This window comes from Schistocerca cancellata, chromosome 1 (genome assembly GCF_023864275.1).
Source record: "Schistocerca cancellata isolate TAMUIC-IGC-003103 chromosome 1, iqSchCanc2.1, whole genome shotgun sequence".
Classification (NCBI taxonomy): domain Eukaryota; kingdom Metazoa; phylum Arthropoda; class Insecta; order Orthoptera; family Acrididae; genus Schistocerca; species Schistocerca cancellata.
The window spans coordinates 1,154,023,528-1,154,037,257 of NC_064626.1; the positions used below are offsets into that span (position 1 = coordinate 1,154,023,528).

Genomic DNA, 13,730 nt, shown 5'->3' on the forward strand with positions numbered 1-13,730 from the left:
ACTTCCTAGTCACACCTGTTAGTTCTGTGTATCACTGACAGTACTTCTGTTCTGGCAGCTACTTTAACTTGCTGGTCATAGTACTGAGTTAATGAAGTGATTACTTTGTCATAACTAACTTCATCAGGAGACACAGTTGGGAATAGTTTGTGTATTAACCTGAGCTCTGGGGACCCTGCAATGAAATAAATTATTGTAGCTTCACAGTACCTTGAACTTGATGAACTGCACAATGAGCTTGAAACTATGTCAGGTATTTGAGCCATTCCTCTTCTGTGTTGTTAAATTGCTGGAACGGTGGTATGCTGGTTGGTAGCACTTTTTGGACTTATCAGTCAGCTGGCCGGGTTGTGTGGCCGATGCTGATTGTGCAGCCAGAAATTGTACTATCATTAGTAAGGCAGCAATTTGTTGGTTCTGAAACTGAAAAGCTTGTGTTAGAGCCACTGGCTGACTGCAGCTGATGTGTGGGGGGGGCAGGGAGTGGAGGGGGTAGGGTAGCCATGGTTCACACAAATATGTTATAGCAAAAAAGCAAGCAAAGCCTCTGAAAAGAGAAATCTGATTAGTTCTGTGGCTCACCTCCTGGAATACATGCAAGAACACTACAAGAAATTAGCAATGAACCCCTGGAAGCTAAGTAACAAGAGAAGCAAGAAAACTCTTCTTCTGAATCATCTGAATCATACTTGTCACCATCTTTTATGTCGTTTCATTGTCTGTGAAGGCTTGTACCAAGGGAGCAAGGAGAGGATGTTGTTTTGTGGCTGGTATCCTCTTCCTATAACACAAACTACTGCGACTCCCACTGGGCTGCGACTGAGGACAGAATGGAACTCACTCGCTGCACCGATCTACAATAGATTGGCCCTCCAGTCTGTGGCAGCAGTCTAAATACTGGCAGCAGAGAGGGCGTTGGCGGTGCATTTCCTGCAAGTCTGTTGTTGGCCTCTATTGATCTTCTTGCAACCTCTTTGCCACATTAAGAATCTTCTAAAATTTCTTTGTCAGAATAAAGGAAAGAAGGAAATTTGAAACAGTGCAAGAGCTCATGATTCATCCCTATTTCTTCTAAAATTTCTTTGTCAGAATAAAGAAGAGAAGGAAATCTGGAACAGTGCAAAAGCTCATGATTCATCCCTATTTCCAAATTTGTGTCTGTTAGTAAAGCTCCCTTTGCATCTCTTTTGGCAGTTCTGGGTAAGTTCTGTTCTGAATCCAAATCTCTACTCCAGTAATGTGATCAATACAAATAAGTATTGTAAACTGATTTTTGCTTTGATGATGCGTGGGTAGCCTAGAATAGCCTAAAAATTATCATATGCATCTTACTGTTACATACATTTACATGTTTACTCAAACCCCCCTGATTTCAAGGACCCAGGAGAGAAAAGCCACAGTAGATACAACAATGAAAAAATGCACCACATTGTAGAGAATGTCAAAGAACTTATATTCCCGCTTCACAAGTGCCAAGCATTGTCACCAGAGTGCACCATGGTTGCATGAAGTGAAAATGGTGACTCCACAGCAGTGTGTGCAAGCAGTAGTGTGGTTTGCAGAAACAAAATCGCCAATTGCTATGCAAAGAAATTATCATTGCATGTACAAATGTGATCCATTTGATGTGAAAACAATTAAGGAATGGCATAGGAAGATTCTGGCAACAGGAAGTGTTCTGAAACATTCTAGTGATGCACATTACGGAGTTTCGAAAGAGACAGTGGAGGACATCGAACAAACATTTCTCAGAAGCCCAAGTAAGTCAATTCATCAAGCATCTAGGCAACTTGATGTACCTCAATCAATACTGCATCATGTAGTTCACCAGCATCTCCGTATGTGTGCTTACAAAGTGCAAATTCTGCAAGATCTGATGCCAAACGACAAACCACACCAATAACAATTTGCTATGGATATGCTGCAGCGTATTGATATGGATGCCAGCTTCCTGCAAAGATGTTTATTCTCAGATGAGGCAACCTTTCATCTATCAGGAAGGGTTAATAGGCATAATGTTCAGGTTTGGGGTTCACAAAATCTGCACATTGTCATTGAACATGTTCTTGATAGCCTTAAACTAAACATCTGGTGTGGGCTAATGCACTACAGGATTGTTTGACCATTCTTCTTTGCGGAACAAACAGTGTATGGGTCAATGTATCTGGGCATGTTGGAGCAGTTTGTATACCCTCAGATACAAGATTTGCAACCCAACATCATTTTTCAACAAGATGGAGCTCCACAGCATTGATCAACGGCTGTCCGCAAGTTCCCAGACAGGAAATTTCCCAATCATTGGATCAGATGCAAAGGACCCATTGCCTGGCCACCATGTTCACCTGAAATTATGCCACTTGATTTCTTCATGTGGGGATTCGTAAAGGACCGCGTGTATGTGACCAAAGTGGACGATATTCCTACATTGCGACATCTTATCACTTATGCGTTTGCAACAATAACAGAGGAAATGTTACAAATAATTTGGCAAGAAAGTGAATATAGACTCAATATTCTTCGTGCTACAAATGGTTCACATGTAGAGGTGTATTGATGATAAATAAATAAACTCTTTGAGATGCTCTACAATTTTTTTTCCAACTGGGTCTTTGAAATTAGGGAGGTTTGAGTGGGACATCCTGTATATTTAAGATATTTTGGCATATCCTACAGCGGTCTGTGGAAGAGATATTGACATATCATTTTTTTGTAAATATGTAAATTTGTAAATATGTATTATTATTTTATGACATATCCTACATCCTTGAAGATCTCCTCACTATAGACCTATGGAACACAAAAATGCATCTGCTGTAATCTATTACCTCAATAAATACTCATATGCAATTATGTTTCACAAGTTTCTGACATTAATTGATATCATCTTCTGAAATAGTGTTTTCTGTTTTTGTAGGTTCCAAAGTTGCTGATTGAGGCTGGAGCAGATTTGACTGTGAGAGATAAAAATGGAAAGTCAGTCTTACATGTGGCATTTGAAAACTGTAATAGCAGACTCATTTATCTTCTTATAAGAGAACACACATTTCTACTGGACAGTGGTAATGTGGATAAAAATGGGAAAACCATCTTACATACAGCATTTGAGATTGCTGATACCTATATCGTTGACCTTATATTACAAAAGAACAAGGCATTAGCAGAATGTGGTAAAACAGGTAGCAGTTTTCTACATTGTGCTATTAAAAAAGTTATCAGTAATCAATATTATGGTAACGAAGCTATATCCGATAGCTATAGCATTGTGAGATACATACTTGAAAAGAATCTGGTCCCAGTAGATCACCAGGATGAACAAGGACAGACAGCTCTACAATTGGCGGTTCATAGAAATGATTGTTGTGTGAGGATTCTATTGGAAGCAGGAGCAAATCCTCGTGTAAAAGACAACCAGGGGAAGGAACCTTTGCATATCACAGCCAGCCATGGGAATGCGATGGTAAGAATGAAGTATAGGTATTATTATAAAGCACAGGGACAAATTATGTGGTACAATCAGCTGTAGTTATGTAGTGCAAAAGTCAGTAGGCCCATTCAGAATAACATCACAAAACACATTTCGTTTTGGAAATGGAAATATGTCTATAAAAACCATAAATAGAAAGGGCAACAACATTACAGCTAACATGAACTGGTGGATCTTACTGTGAAGTTTGGGTTTTACATTCAGAATTCCTCTCTTGTGTGTGTAATTATAATATGTTGTTAAGAGCTGTGATGGCTTGGGCAGACAAAACCACATCAGTCATATGCAGTGTAAAAGGAAGTCATGTGGAACCCAGCCGACTGGGTTATACAAGAAGATTTCCAATTTATCATAAAGCTTATAAGCCACGTCATTTTGAATAAAACACTTGAGCTTTCAATAGTTCTCTCCATCATCATCATCAGGGGTTGAAATCACTGACTATGGGGGGCTGCAAGGTGTTATATAGATGTAATGGAAGCTTCTGAAACCTTCCAGAGAGGGCTGGAGAGATGCATACGCAGAAGGCAAGTTGGGCAGCTCGTAGCATCTCCGTTCCACGTGGTACCGAGTGATGTCACATGGCGCAAGTGGCTGAAGCCACGCTTGAAACTGCCACTGCTGCATCCCTACAAGTGTCAAGCCTACATCTATGCTTTTGCTCAATGTCCAGAGCCTGGTCCCATGCTGTACTAAGTATGTAGCCATGATCTCTGTTAAAACTGTTACTGTTTACTCTAATTTTGGCTGCTTCTTTGATAACAGAATCCCAGTTTGATGTTCTGTGAGCTGACACTCTTTTTTTTTTCAAATTGTATTTTATGCCTGTTTTCTAGGTAATGTTCAACCATGACTGACTTCTCAATTTCTGTTTCTTTGATACGTCATGAATGCTCTGCACAATGCCCAGCAACATTGTGAATGATTTGACCTATGTGAATACTACCACATTCATAGGGCACACCATTCAAAAAAGAACACAAAGACCTTTGTTGTCTTTAACAAGGCATAACATATCTCTTATTTTGGAGGTGGGCCAGTACACTGGTCTCACTCTATGTCTCTTAAGCATGTGCTCAATCTTGCTAGTAGTTGCTCCACAGTATGGAAGGAATGCAGCTGGCTTGTCGTCTTCCGCCGATTCACAAGGCATCTTTCATTGGTAGCACTTGAAAGCTTTAGCAATTTTTCTCATACTGTAACCATTTCCTCTCAACATGCACTTCAAATACTGAAATTCAGACTCTGGATGGTTGTTGTCAGAAATAATCTTTGCCCTGTGTACTAATGTGTTCAGTACTGCTTCCTTATGTACAAGGTGGTGAAAACTGTTGGCATTTAAGTACTGGCCCATGTGCATAGATTTCCTGTACACTAAATGATTGAGCCAGCCTCCTTCCTTCCACTCAACTAAAACACCCAGGTATTGTAGCTTTCCATCCATCTCCAACTCAACGGTAAATTTAACTTTGGGATGGTCACCATTCATGTAGTTGATGAACTGCTGCAGTGTATTTTCACCAGAGGCCACATCAAGAAGAGGTTGTCAACATTCCATAGAAAGCAAGATGGTCACAACCTCGCAGAGTTCAGGGCTTGCCCCCCATAGTGCTCCATGGAAAAGTTGGTGACAGCCGGAAATGGTGGAGATCCCCTGGCTGTGCCATCAGTCATCTCATAATATTCGTTGCAGTGCATAAAGTACATTGTTTTTAAGGCATGGCAGAAAGGCTTGACAATATCCAGCATGTCTTGTACTGGCACTCTCACAAAAAGTGACAAAAAGTCCAGACTGATCAGTACGTCATTTTGGCCTTTCTTTATTTTCTTGAGAGCCACAATGAATGACAGTGAGTTAGCAACATGATGTCCCAGTTTGGGTGCTAATAGGCATGCCAGATGTTTTGCCAGTCTGAAGGCAGTTGAACTGATTGCACTAGCTGTAGGCCTCAAAGGAATATTTTCCTCGTGTATCTTTGGTGATGCCTAAAGCCTGGGATGTCTGGTGGCATGAGGCATTAATTTCTTCATCACTTCTTATGGCATGCTAGAGTCCTTTATTAACTTCCTTGTCTTTCTGCAATGGTCTGTGTTGGATCATGACTAAGCTTCCAATATTACTGAAGTGTGCCACCACAAAAGACTTCAAGAACACTATTTTTGGCTCTTTCTTGTGGTTTTAAAACTGTGTTCGTATTCTGTGCATCTATTCCCTGGAAAAGAATTTTTTAGCTAAGAACTGAGTGTGTGTATGAATAATATGGAACTTAAAGACACTGGCTGTTATACGCTGATGAGAGCAATCAAATCGTGTAATGCTTATGACATTCTGTTTGCAAATATCTTTGTGTGTTGATGCCATTTCAGCTGAGAATCAATATTCATTCCTAGATATTTTGTGTTAATTATGCAGTCTATAGAGGTGTCATCATTATTTAATTTAACAGTGTCATTTTTCCTTTTCGATTTGAAAATCTTTATTTTCAATGTCACTTTATTGCTTATTGACCAAGTGTAAACTTCGTTGAGGTTTCTGTGTGGCCATCACTATGTGCTTGGGGTGAAAGCAAAATTCTGGTTTCATTGGATACATTTTTTACAACTTGTTAAGAGGCACTAAGAAAGTCACCATGCTGATTAATTGAGCTTTTACATACCCGATGAAAGAATTAACTTAGATTAAAGTATTTGGCCTGCAATCTTATTGACTTGAGTAGAATTGTCTTCAGTGATGAGTCCCAATTCAAACTGAAACCTGACAACCAGTGTATACACTGCTGGAGATGTCCACATTATTCTATGCTCCGTTTTCTTGCCCTTCATGGCAAGCCATCCTGGACTTACATTTCAGCAAGATAAAGCCCGCCCATACTGGATGAGAGTTTCTGCTGCTTGTTTTCATGCTTACCAAACTCTTCCTTGGCCAACAAGGTGGCCGAGTCTCTCCTCAATTGAGAATGTTTGAAGCATTATGGGCAGGGCCCTTCAGCTAACTTCGGATTTGACAATCTAGCACACCACTTGGACAGAGTTTGGCATGATATCCCTAAGAAGGACATCCAACAACTGTATCAGTCAGTACCAAACTGAATAACTTGCTTGCATAAGGGTCAGATGCGGACTAACACATTACTGACTTGCTCAATTTGTGAAGCTCTTTCTCTTGCATAAATAATCCAGTTTTTCTGAAATTGTAATCATTTGTTGGTCTGTACATGTAATTCACATCTATTGATTTCCATCCCATTCAGACAATTCCTTCATGGTGCATCTTTCTTTATTTATTTTTTCATTGGAGTGTTATTTCGCTTGTTTTTACTTAGAATCAAGTTTACAAAATACAATAAATTTAACAACTTTCATAATTTTATTCACATTTAAACATTTTGCTACTGATTTCATGTATATATTTTAGTACTCTATTACAAGATAGCAGAGCCCTAACCATAACTTCATCATACTACTACTCACAGAAGTCATTACTTCTCACAAATAATCCCTAATACATAATCACTGTCATCATCCTCATCATCATCATCATCATCATTATCATCATCATCATCATCATCATCATCATTATCATCATCATCATTAGTATCATCCTGCATCATTATTCACAAAAATCCTCATTACATCCTAATAATGCATTGTACCTCATCACTATTAATTCCAACTTAGTTGCCATAATATGTTAGGAGCGTAGACACTCATTGTATTGTAACTTGAGGAAAGAGAGCACATTTTTCCTTTTTGTTACCTAACCAGCTCTCAAGATTTTACACTCTTACATTGCCAGTTTTTACTTTACAAAAAATTTTCTTAATTTCTTCATACACACTAATTCCTTCAAAGTCAAAGTGAAATAATAGGTTCAAAGTGTTTTCATACATACAGGGTATAATGTGAAGCTGGACCAAACTTTCAGGAAACATTCCTCACATGGAGAGGAATAAAATATGTTAAATTCAAATGAGGGTAAGTCCCAGATGGAATGACATTATGGAAAGGATAGATTACTACTCACTGCATAGACGAGGCACTGAGTCATTGACAGGCACAATGAAAAAGACTGCTAAAATATTAAACATTCAGACGAAGTCCTTCTTCCAAAACAGAATGTCACAGTTGTGCTTGTGTGAACGAGTGTGTGTTTTCTATTTTGGGAGAAGGCCTTCTTCTGAAAGCTTAATATTTTAGCTGTCTTTTCCATTGTACATGTCTGCAACCCAGTGCCTTCTCTACACAGAGAGTAGCAATCTATCCTTTTCGTGTTGTTGTTAATAAAATGTGTTATGTGGACATGGGTTGATATTAGAGTTCATCTTTTACTTCTCTTCATAATCACATTAATAATGGCAAACACACAGAAACAGAAAAAAAACAGCATTACCTGAAACATTTTCTTACATGAAATTTTCAAAATACCCTCTGGGTTTTGTTTGTTTAGAATTTACAGTACGTTATAACTCGTAGGGTTACGGCCAGTGTTTGTTGTTCCAGTTGAATGAAGGTAATGTTGACATGTGACACACTTCATTGCTTGAATCAAACAATGGAAAATCCAGGATCAAATGTAACAATATTATGAAAATACTCTCAAAATTAAAGCTATTGACCATTGGCCTTCGTTAACAATAGACAATAGAAAAACACACACACACACACATGGAAACACAACACAAACACACGACTGCAGTCTCAGGCAATTGAAACCACACTGTGAGCAGCAGCACCAGTGCATGATGGCAGTGGTGACTGGGTGGGGGTAAGGAGGAGGCTGGGGCAGGGAGGAGGAGGGTTAGTATGGTAAGGGTGGCAGACAGTGAAGTGCTACAGGTTAGACAGTGGGCAGGGGAGAGGGGGGGGGGGGAGGAAGTGGTGGAAACGGAGAGAAATAAAAAGACTGGGTGTGATGGTGGAAGGATGGCTGTGTTGTGCTGGAATGGAAACAGGGAAGGGACTGGATGGGTGAGGACAATGACTAGAGGAGTTTGAGGCCAGGAGGGTTATTTGAACATAAGATGTATTGTAGGGAAAGTTCTCACCTGCACAATTCAGAAAAGCTGGTGTTGGTGGGAAGGATCCACATGTCCACATGGCACAGGCTGTGAAGCAGTCATTGAAATGAAGGATATCATGTTTGGTAGAGTGTTCAGCAACAGGGTGGTCCAATTGTTTCTTGGCCTCAGTTTGTCGGTGGCCATTCATTTGGACAGACAGCTTGTTGGTTGTCATGCCTACATAGAATGCAGCACAGTGGCTGAGCTTAGCTTGTAGATTACATGACTGGTTTCACAGGTAGCCCTGCCTCTGATGGGATAGGTGATGTTATTGACCATACTGGAGTAGGTGGTGTTGGGAGGATGTATTGGACAGGTCTTGCATGAGGTAAGGGACTGGGAGCAGGGCTTGTGTAAGGATGGATGAGTATACTGTGTAGGTTTAGTGGACGGCAGAATACCACTGTGGGAGGGGTGGGAAGGATAGTGGGCAGGACATTTCTCATTTCAGGGCATGACGAGAGGTGGTTGAAACTGCGGCAGGGGATGTGATTCAGTTGCTTCAGTCCTGGGTGGTACCGAGTTATGAGGGGAATCCTCTTCTGTAGCCAGACGGTAGGATTTTGGTAGGTGGTGGGTGACTGGAAAGATAAGGCATGGGAGATCTGTTTTTGTACAGGGTTGGTAGAATGATTATGGTATGTAAAGTCCTCAAAGGAAATAGTTGGTATCTTTTATATAGGAGGGTAGGTTATGGGTAATATGTTGAAGGTGTTGGTCTACAAGAGCAGAGATTCTCTCAGTACGAGCACAGTAACCAGCCACAATGAGGCCTCATTACTGCTATTGAACACTACCTTTCCAACAGATTCCAAACCAACAACCTCCTTCCTACTCACCCTGAACAACTATATCCTCACCCACAATTACTTCTCCATTGAAGGTATTACCTACAAACAAATACAGGGTACAGATATGGGCACCCGCATGGCACCACCCTATGCCAACCTATTCATGGGTCATCTAGAGGGATCCTTCCTAAACACCCAGAATCCTAAACCCCTCACCTGATTGACATTCATGGATGACATCTTTGCTATGTGGATCGAAGGTGAGGACACACTATCCACGTTCCTCCAGGGCCTCAACAATTTCTCCCCCATTTGCTTCACCTGGTGCAACTCAACCGAACAATCCACCTTCCTAGATGTTGACCTCCACCTCAAAGATGGCTACATCAGTACCTCTATCCATATAAAACCTACTAACCAACAGCAATATCTCCACTTCAACAGCTGCCACCAGTTCCATACCAAGAAGTCCCTTCTGTACAGCCTAACCACCTGAGGTCATCGCATCTGCATTGACGAACTGTCCATCTCGAGATATATTGAGGGTCTCACTGAAGCCATCACTGACCGTAATTATCCTCCCAACCTTGTACAAAAACATATCTCCTGTGCCTTATCCTTCCAGTCTCCCACCACCTCCCAAAGCCCCACCGTCTGGCCAAAGAGGAGCACTTCCCTCATAACTCAGCACCACCCAGAACTGGAGCAACTGAATTACATTCTCCGCCAGAGTTATGATTACCTCTCGGTGTGCTCTGAAATGAGAAATGTCCTGCCCACTATCATTCCCCCCTCCCACAGTGATATTCAGCTGTCCACCGAACCTACACAATATACTCATCCATCCTTACACAAGCCCTGCTCCCGATCCCTTACCTCATGGCTCATACCCCTGTAATAGACCTAGATGCAAGACCTCAGTACAGTCACTAACATCACCTATCCCAGCGAAGGGAGGGCTACCTGTGAAACCAGTCATGTAATCTACAACCAGATCAACCAGTGTGCTGCATTCTATGTAGGCATGAAAACCAACAAGCTGCCTGTCCGAATGAGTGGTCACCAACAAACTGTGGCCAAGAAACAATTGGACCAACCTGTTGCTGAGTATGCTACCAAACATGATATCCTTCATTTCAATGACTGCTTCACAGCGTGTGCCATATGGATCCTTCCCACGAACACCAGCTTTTCTGAATTCTGCAGATGGGAACTATCCCTGCAATACATCCTACATTCCTGTAACCCTCCTGGCCTTGTCACTGTCCTCACCCATCCAGTCCCTTCCCTGTTCCCATTCCAGCACTGCACAGCCATCATTCTACCATCACACCCGGTCTTTTTATTTCTCTTCTTTTCCACTACTTCCGCCCCCTCCCCCTTCCCCATCTCTCCCCTGCCCACCATCTAACCTACAGTGCTTCACTGTCTGCCACCCCCACCATACTATCCCTCCCCCTCCCCACCCTAGCCTCCTCCTCACCCCCACCCAGTTGCCACTCTTATCATGCATTGGTGCTAAAGTACGCAGTGTGGTTTCAATTGCCTGAGACTACAGTCGTGTGCGTGAGTTGCATTTCCGTGAGTGAGTGAGTGAGTGAGTGAGAGAGAGAGAGAGAGAGAGAGAGAGAGAGAGAGAGAGTGTGTGTTTGTCTGTGTGTGTGTGATCTATTGTTGATGAAGGCCAAAGGTCGAAAGCTTTTATTGTGAGAGTCTTCTTGTTGTGGCTATCTGTGACTCACCAACATGGTAAGTAGCAACTTTCCTTTTTATGATATTGTTACACATCATTGCTTGTGTTGACATGCAGTCAGTTTCACTGCTCTACTAACATTAACCATGTAGTGTCACAGGTGGTCATTAAGTACAATGCAAATTAAGTGTATTCAAATGTGGAGTTGGCAGATGCCCATTCGCTGTATGGATTAACAGGTGGTTATGGCTATAGTGCTCGACCTTTGTATTGGGAGGTACTTCCAGAAAGACAGAGCCATGACAAGGAGACATTTGAAGCAATTGATAATCATCCTAGCGAGCATGGGACATTTTAGCTCACTACTTATGAGTGGTGGAGGCCTAGAAGGACAAGGGCATCTCAACTGTAGGAGGACCATCTCCATGTAGTTGTTGATAAATCTAGTGTCAGTGTAAGACAATTAGCTGCAACAAGTAATATTGCTATTTGACTGTCCAGAATGTGCTATATGAGAACTTGCAGCATCTGTACCATGCCCAGTGTGTGTAGGGACATTCAGCAACTGGTTTTCCTGCATATGTACACTTCTGCAAATGGTCAATTCAACAATATGTTAGCTGCTGAGAATTCTTTTGGGTTGTATGCCCGTGGTCCATGGAACTTTTCCATCCCTGACATTTCATCCGAAGCTACGTTGGACATCTTCGAAGGTCCAACGTAGCTTTGGATGAAACCTCAGGGATAGAAGAGTTCCATGGACTACGGCTATACAAACCGGAAGAATTCTTGGCAGCTGAAACATCCAGTCATGAAAGCCTTCATTGTTAGCCCTCACATTGGTGCAAATATGCTCTCCATGGACGATAAATAGTTTGGTCAAGAAGAGAATAGAAGCTTTTGAAATGTGGTGTTACAGAAGAATGCTGAAGATTAGATGGGTAGATCACATAATTAATGAGGAGGTATCGAATAGAATTGGAGAGAAGAGAAATTTGTGGCACAACTTGACTGGAAGAAGGGATCAGTTGGTAGGGCATATTCTGAGGCATCAAGGGATCACCAGTTTAGTATTGGAGGGCAGCATGGAGGGTAAAAGTCGTAGAGGGAGACCAAGAGATGAACACACTAAACAGATTCCGAAGGATGTAGGTTGCAGTAGGTATTGGGAGATCAAGAAGCTTGCACAGGGAAGAGTAGCATGGAGAGCTGCATCAAACCAGTCTCTGAACTGAAGACCACAACAAAATCAACATAATTCTTCTCAAGTTAGGATGCCATATACGTCTCTCTTTCCATCTTCCCAGTGGCCTTCATTAATTGATAATGATTAATTAGCTAAACATAGCTTTAACTCATTCATACTCAACTAACACACACTCCAGTCTCAATTACAAACTATGAAACAAATCTTTTTAATAATATATTTCTCCCTTTTACCAACCAAAACTGAGCAATTCTCTCAGAATGTTACATTGTCTGGACAAAACGTTAACATTTTTGTAACTGCAGTCTACTTTTTATTATTACAAGACAAGTCACTATCATGATACAGAACAGCAAACACTTTGAATGTAACTTCTTAATTACAAGTATTATGCAGATAGTCATGCAGTCAATATGACTTGCAGTGTAGAACTGTGAAAGACTTAACAATATATTTTTTTCCTAAAATAGCAGTTCAGTAGAGATCAGTGGTATTCTGTGGATAAATAGTCTCTGTCCTTTGTATTTTCCAGTCAAAATTTCGACTTTGGTGGATGCACTGCATTCCCTGCCTTAAAGGATTGTACCTTCTTTGACCATCGAGCTCACTCTATACCCTCCACTCATTTCCTTTAGGGAACCAGCTGAGGCTTTGCTAGTATCCAAGTAACTGTTTTCTAGAAATCTCCTGGAATAAACCACCCATGTTACTGTCTTGGGGGCTAACAGTGTGCTTCACCCCGGTTTCTTTTACCAAAACTCTCCCCGCTATCAAAACAACTTAACTTTCAATTGTACCCTTTCCCTCTTTGTGGGTTGCCCTTATTTAGCCTTGTGGCTCCTCGTAATAAATAAGTTCTCCACTTTTCTTTTTTTCTTTTTTACAACTCTCTATAATCTGTGTCCACTTGTGATTTAAGGTCATCAGTTTGTCCTAGCAAATCCTCTACAGTATCACCCAGTCTTATTATGTTATTTTTCTGTATCACCTCCTGTTTATTTTGAACCATTACCACAAAACATTCAGGACTTTCTGAAGTTGCTTAACTGTATATCAACACACTGATGAACCTCCCTAACCCATTTGTCAAGTTCATCTCTTGACTCATCCCTTATAGAACTTATATCTATTGCCAATTGTTCTATGTTATGATTCATTGCTTCTTTATCTAGTTTGGATTCTAAAATGTGCTCATAATGTTTTTCCATATTCTTATCTGTCATTACTGATAGTTCCTCTTTAAAATAAGCTTTCTCCTCCTTGACTGACCACTTTTCTGTACTAATTCCTGAAGTGTAAGTTCAGTTGTTCCCAAACCGTACCCAGATTTTCTTTCCTTTCCTTAAAACTAATATCCACTTTGGAATCACAGCTACTTATTTGAGCATTACAAGTCACTTCACCCCCTTAAGACTGTCACTGATAGGATTTACATTATAAACTAATAATTCTCTTATTTCTTTTGTAATTCATGTGTAATATGATATTGAGCTTA

General features: G+C 40.9%; 1 protein-coding gene across 1 annotated transcript in view; it reads left to right on the forward strand.

Moving 5' to 3' along the window:
* LOC126093250 (serine/threonine-protein phosphatase 6 regulatory ankyrin repeat subunit C-like) overlaps positions 1–13,730 on the forward strand; it is a 289,268-nt gene that overhangs the window by 222,396 nt on the left and 53,142 nt on the right. The window contains exon 13 of the mRNA XM_049908709.1: positions 2,915–3,457. Coding sequence (XP_049764666.1) covers positions 2,915–3,457 — 543 coding nt within the window. The remainder of the gene's footprint in view (positions 1–2,914; positions 3,458–13,730) is intronic.